General features: G+C 43.6%; 1 protein-coding gene across 2 annotated transcripts in view; it reads right to left on the reverse strand.

Moving 5' to 3' along the window:
* LOC119296208 (sucrose synthase 4) overlaps positions 1 to 5,396 on the reverse strand; it is a 31,873-nt gene extending 26,477 nt beyond the window's left edge. For both annotated transcript variants that reach the window (XM_037574606.1, XM_037574605.1), the window contains exons 1-7: positions 5,261 to 5,396; positions 5,034 to 5,160; positions 4,786 to 4,937; positions 3,966 to 4,158; positions 3,749 to 3,867; positions 2,870 to 3,086; positions 2,668 to 2,763 (exon numbers count right to left, since the gene is read on the reverse strand). In XM_037574606.1, the coding sequence (XP_037430503.1) occupies positions 2,668 to 2,763; positions 2,870 to 3,086; positions 3,749 to 3,867; positions 3,966 to 4,158; positions 4,786 to 4,937; positions 5,034 to 5,160; positions 5,261 to 5,358 (1,002 nt within the window). In that variant the 5' untranslated portion in view covers positions 5,359 to 5,396. The remainder of the gene's footprint in view (positions 1 to 2,667; positions 2,764 to 2,869; positions 3,087 to 3,748; positions 3,868 to 3,965; positions 4,159 to 4,785; positions 4,938 to 5,033; positions 5,161 to 5,260) is intronic.
* Between the last annotated feature and the right edge of the window lie 604 nt (positions 5,397 to 6,000).

Raw genomic sequence — 6,000 nt, forward strand, 5'->3', positions numbered from 1 at the left:
ATATTAAAAGTCAAGCTAAACTGAATCGTAGACATGCTAAATGGGTTGAATTCATTGAGACTTTTCCTTATGTCATTAAACACAAGAAGGGAAAAGAAAATGTTATTGCTGATGCATTGTCTCGCCGCTATACTATGCTTTCACAACTTGACTTCAAAATATTTGATTTGGAGAGCATCAAAGATCAATATGTGCATGATGCTGATTTTAAAGATGTAATGCAGAATTGTAAAGAAGGAAGAATGTGGAACAAGTTCGTCGTTAACGATGAATTTGTGTTTCGTGCTAACAAGGTATGCATTCCAGCTAGCTCCGTTCGTCTTTTGTTGTTGCAGGAGGCGCATGGAGGAGGATTAATGGGACACTTTGGCGTGAAGAAGACGGAGGACGTACTTGCTACACATTTCTTTTGGCCAAAGATGAGACGGGATGTTGAGCGTTTTATTGCTCGATGCACTACATGTTAAAAAGCTAAGTCACGACTCAATCCTCATGGTTTATATATGCCTTTGCCTGTACCTAGTGTTCCTTGGGAGGATATATTTATGGACTTTGTTTTAGGTTTACCTCGAACAAAGAAGGGGAGGGATAGCATATTTGTTGTCGTGGATAGATTCTTGAAAATGGCACACTTTATACCATGTCATAAAAGCGATGATGCTGTTAATGTTGCTGATTTGTTCTTTCGTGAAATTATTTGCTTGCATGGTGTGCCAAATACTATTGTTTCAGATCGTGATACTAAATTTCTTAGCCACTTTTGGAGATGTTTATGGGCTAAGTTGGGGACTAAACTGCTTTTTAGTACTACTTGTCACCCCAAAACTGATGGACAAACTGAAGTAGTCAATAGAACATTGTCTACTATGCTTAGGTTTGTTTTGAAGAATAATAAGAAAATGTGGGAGGAATGCTTGCCTCATATTGAATTTGCTTATAATCGTTCATTGCATTCTACTACTAAGATGTGCCCTTTTGAAGTTGTGTATGGTTTCCTACCTCGTGCACCTATTGATTTGTTGCCTCTTCCATCTTCGGAGAAGGTTAATTTTAATGCTAAACAACGTGCTGAATTGATTTTAAAAATGCATGAGTTAACTAAGGAAAATATTGAGCGTATGAATGCTAAATATAAACTTGCTGGAGATAAGGGTAGAAAACATGTTGTGTTTGCACCTGAAGATCTTGTTTGGTTACATTTGCGTAAGGATAGATTTCCTGATTTGCGCAAATCAAAGCTAATGCCACGTGCTGATGGTCCCTTTAAGGTGTTAGAGAAAATAAATGATAATGCATATAAACTTGAGCTGCCTGCAGATTTTGGGGTTAGTCCCACTTTTAACATTGCAGATTTGAAGCCTTATTTGGGTGAGGAAGAAGAGTTTTCGTCGAGGACGACTTCATTTCAAGAAGGGGAGGATGATGAGGACATCAATACCATTGTTACACCCACAACCCCTACTGCTGCATATACGGGACCAATTACTAGAGCTCGCGCACGCCAATTAAATTATCAGGTACTTTCGTTTCTTGGTAATGATTCTAATGTTCATGAGAACATGATGCTGCCTAAATTGGATACATTTGTTTTGCTTACAAATGAAGGGCCTAGCTTGGAGAAGGATGAACATTGGAGCAAGAACAAGCATGGAGATGATGCCATACGCAAGGGGAACAAGAACGGAGTTACAAGTGATGATTTCAGGACTTTGAAGCCACCATAATGGGTGCATGAAGACTTGGACGAAATATACAAGATGCCACTTCATAAATTTCGTCCCGAGGCTATTATAGGTGATGCGTCACCTTTTTATTGGGCCAGGCCCATGTAATTTCAAAATACATAAGTATAGGCTATTTTTAGAGTCCGTATGTGTGGGGAAACAAGAGATAGGGTTGATTTCGGACCCCTTCACCAAGGGCCACGAAATTCCCCCTCTCTTCCTCCATATATACAGCCCTTAGGGCACCGTTTAGACTTTGGGTTTTGTTTAGATTAAAAGTTCGCCATAGCTGCAACTTCGCGTACTTCGTTTGTGTTCAACGACCAGACAAAGGCGTCACAGAACCCCACCTTGATCAATAAAGCTTTCATCTTATATTCGCAATATCCAGATTGCAATCTCAGTTTCTTGCTTGTTCTTCGTTTGCTCGCAGGAAACAGACCCTCGTGGTCAGGTTGATCGTGCTCCGGCGTGGTCAATAACCTCTCGGAGTTGGTTTAGCGATTGCTAAGGCGCGACGTCCTCGCACGTTCGTAGTCGGATCGTCAAAGTCGACTGCCACCAAAGCGATATCCATCATCTCATCGAAAGACGGGACACCTTTGCCTTTATCAAAGATGTAGCACGAGGTATGTTCAACCAGTTTAGATGGCGACCTAGCGATAGCATGCATAAGTCTGACATGTAAACCCTATTGCAGTTGCTCTGGTCTTTAAAGAAAATTGTTGTGCTTTTTGTATGGATTGATACTTTGCGATAACATGGTTGCGTGCATCAATCGATGAGAGGGCCCGGGGCTCCCTCCTTTATCGAAAAAGGTTACCATATACAAGAGCATGTCATAATATAATGAGACAACGCAATAAAGCAACCGGAGAATGTACCCAATGAAAATGATTTTTAATGGACAATAAAAATGAGAAGAGAAGAAAATTGAACTTACAATGAGAATTTTAGGGGTAACATCGAGGCCTTGTTTCTTTAACCTAAGAACCATTTCATCCTCCAATGCACGAACTTGGTCCAATATATAAACAATCTGAGTACAGCAAAGAAAGGAAAAGATGATGTATCAAAGGGATGAGCAAATAGCACATTAAAGCTGGGACGAGCTATATATCGATGGCCATGCCATTGTTTGGTACCTGCCCTCCAGTATCTGGCATGCCCAACACATTAGCTTGACCGAAGTATCCATGAGGAGAAACTATCACAACATTAAAGATCATTGGGATCCTCCCCAAGAATGTCTCTAGTGTAGATGGATCTGGTGCTTGAAGAATATCCAAAAGGAGATGTATCATCTCTAAGACATGTTCAGCTGTATCACCCCAACCTTTCTCCAAGCCCCATTCTTGAAATCTGAAGGTTACAGAAAAAACATCGTGTGTTAAAGCTACATTATTCTTGCCTGATGTGATTTATTCAAAAGCTGCACTTCGTAAATCACGAAATAATCTCAGACATACACTATGCAAGAATTACCAGTGATTAGTAAATTTGCGGATGCAAGGCCTAGTCAAAGGCAACAAGACTAGCATACTTTCTTTACCACAAAAGCTATTAAATGTCTGTATGGAAGACTTAAGCAGCTGGAGTTCCAACAAAAGGTTAGAGAGGGCATCTCTTAGAAATGCTCGAAGCCTCAAACAGTCCAACCCCAGAACTGAATTTGGTTACATAGGACTAACTGTAACAAAATTCGTGGTTTGTAGTCTCCCCCGCATATTTGTGCATATATTGAGTGGCTAGACAAAAAACAATCAGCGGATGACAGTAGTGAGGTGTATTCCGTCAGTGCCAGGGTGACTTCCGCTTACCCAAACAGTCAGATTGGTTTTAACTTCTCAAGAACTGTTCATTTTTTGCTAAATTTTCTGACAAGGGTCAGAATTTTCACTCTTAGAAATGCTCAAAGCCTCAAACAGTCAAACATCAGTAGTGCTTCTCCAAACAAAAACAAAACTATACAAACTGAAATGCAAAAATGACTCTGGGAGCACAATGTGGTATGGTAAACTAACTGATTAGCAAATTGTGAGTATGGTGTTTCAGCTGGGAGCTTTGACAGGTGCTCCTCAGCTTTGGTCAGGACAGACTGAAGCCTTCCCACGCTCTGTATCCTGTCATTTAACATCATCACCTGCAGAGCACACATGCAAAGCTTCCCAAATTAACAACAAACATACACATGAACCACAAGTTTCTCACAAAGATATCCTCGGCGGTAACAAAACTCACATGCCCCTTGTGCCGGTGCTCGCGAAGGAAATCAAGCAGGGGCTCCAGGCAATCCCTGTTGCGGAACAAAATCGAAGACAGGTGCCTGTTGAGAAACTGCACGCCATTTCCAATCGACGACGAGCGACTTGGACGTGGGATTAAGGCAGTGAATGGCTCAAAGTCAAGCTCCAGCACGTAGGGGTCGTTGTGCCTGCCAGGCCATGAGGTTAAGATTATGGTGGTAGAAACTGAAACAATGCCACTTGTGACAGTTTAGCTGCTTTTAGTTTTAGTTTTAATATCATCACTCTGCAAGAGTCGAACCACAGCTCCAACAGTCCAGCACAGAGCCGTACTGATTCTGAAAGCTAGTACTAAGTTGTCAATCTCTTAACCTGACGTGCACATCATATACTCCCTCCATTCCTAAATACAAGTCTTTGTAGAGATTCAACTATGGACTACATACAGAGCAAAATAAGTGAATCTACACTCTAAAATGCATCTATATACATTTGTATGTGGTTCATAGTGATATCTCTACAAAGACTTGTACTCCCTCCATCCCAAAATACTTGTCGAAGAAATGGATAAAAATAGATGTATCTACAACTAAAATACATTTAGATACATCCATTTGTCTGACAAGTATTTCCGGACGGAGGGAGTATTTAGGAATGGAGGGAGTAGTAGCTAAGCAAACGATGAAACTGTGGTTGCCTGGTGGCGGCCTCTCAAACCCAACATTAACCTCGCTAAAAATTGACCATAGCAGAGGCAAAAGGAGCAAACACTGGAGCTGAGATAGCAGGAAGGAACAGGGGGGAGCAACACATACTGGCCGTCGACGAGCTCCTCCTTGAAGCGGAGATACTCCGACACGCTGAGCTGTTCGACGTTGAGCTCGTGCACGTTGACGCGGACGTACTCCCAAACCCCCGGCCGCGGCCGCACCGCGATGGCCACGAACGGCGGCAGCACGATCGCCTCCTGCTCGAAAAATACGCGCACACGAGAGGCATAAAAAACATTCAGGGACACACGCGCGCGCACGAAACAGCCGGTGTTGCGATGTGACGGGCTCACCTGGGAGGAGCGCAGGACGTCGAGGAAGGGGCCCTCGGCGAAGGCGCTGCCGCCGGAGACCTGGACCTCGTCGAGCGTGTCGAGGATGCGGTGCGGCTGCAGGATCCCCTTCCCCTTGCTCACGTACCTACGGTACGGCCACCAAACCGACCGAAGCAGGGGCAAAATAATCGTCAGCAGAGGCATACGAGCCAACAATTGAGCGGGCCGGCTGATCGGCGACTCACTTGGAGAGGAGAGCGACGAGCTCGTTGCGGTGGGCGTGGAGGGTGTCCTCCACGCGTTCGCGGATGCTCGGGGTGCGGTCAAGCTTCGAGGCGGCCATGGCTGGACCCGTGTCACTGTGCTCCCGTCCCGCGATGTTGCGAGCGCTGGTGAGGAAGGCGAAAGCCGAGTTGCCCAACTTTATAACATGGGATGCAGCGCCTTGCTGACGCGTGGTGGAGAGCGTTGGGCAGTTAGCAAAAATGATTGTACAATGTAGAGTACTCCCTCCCTCCGTTCGGAATTACTTATCGCAGAAATGGATGTATTTAGACGTATTTTAGTTCTAAATACATCTATTTTCGAGACAAGTAATTCCGAATGAAGGGAGTACTCCGAACGGAGGAAGTACAAAGTACTACTCCCTCCGTTCGGAATTACTTATCGCAGAAATGGATGTATCTAGACGTATTTTAGTTCTAAACACATCTATTTTCGAGATAAGTAATTTCGAACGAAAGAAGTACTTAAAACATTTTTGTGGTGTATTCGTACGGAAGTATATGGCGATTTCGTTCATTTTAGGCTCTCAAGTATGGCGTGAATGAATGTGCCCGCTCAGTCTCTCAAAGGTACTGTCACGATGTGCGTGCATGCGTCGATAGGGACGAGTATATATGTATATGTATGAGCGTCTGCATCTGTACTATATTAAAAAATACGAAGTATATATGGTTTGGGTTGTTAGAAAGTTATTGATGCG

The sequence above is a fragment of the Triticum dicoccoides genome, chromosome 4B (genome assembly GCF_002162155.2).
Source record: "Triticum dicoccoides isolate Atlit2015 ecotype Zavitan chromosome 4B, WEW_v2.0, whole genome shotgun sequence".
Classification (NCBI taxonomy): Eukaryota; Viridiplantae; Streptophyta; class Magnoliopsida; order Poales; family Poaceae; genus Triticum; species Triticum dicoccoides.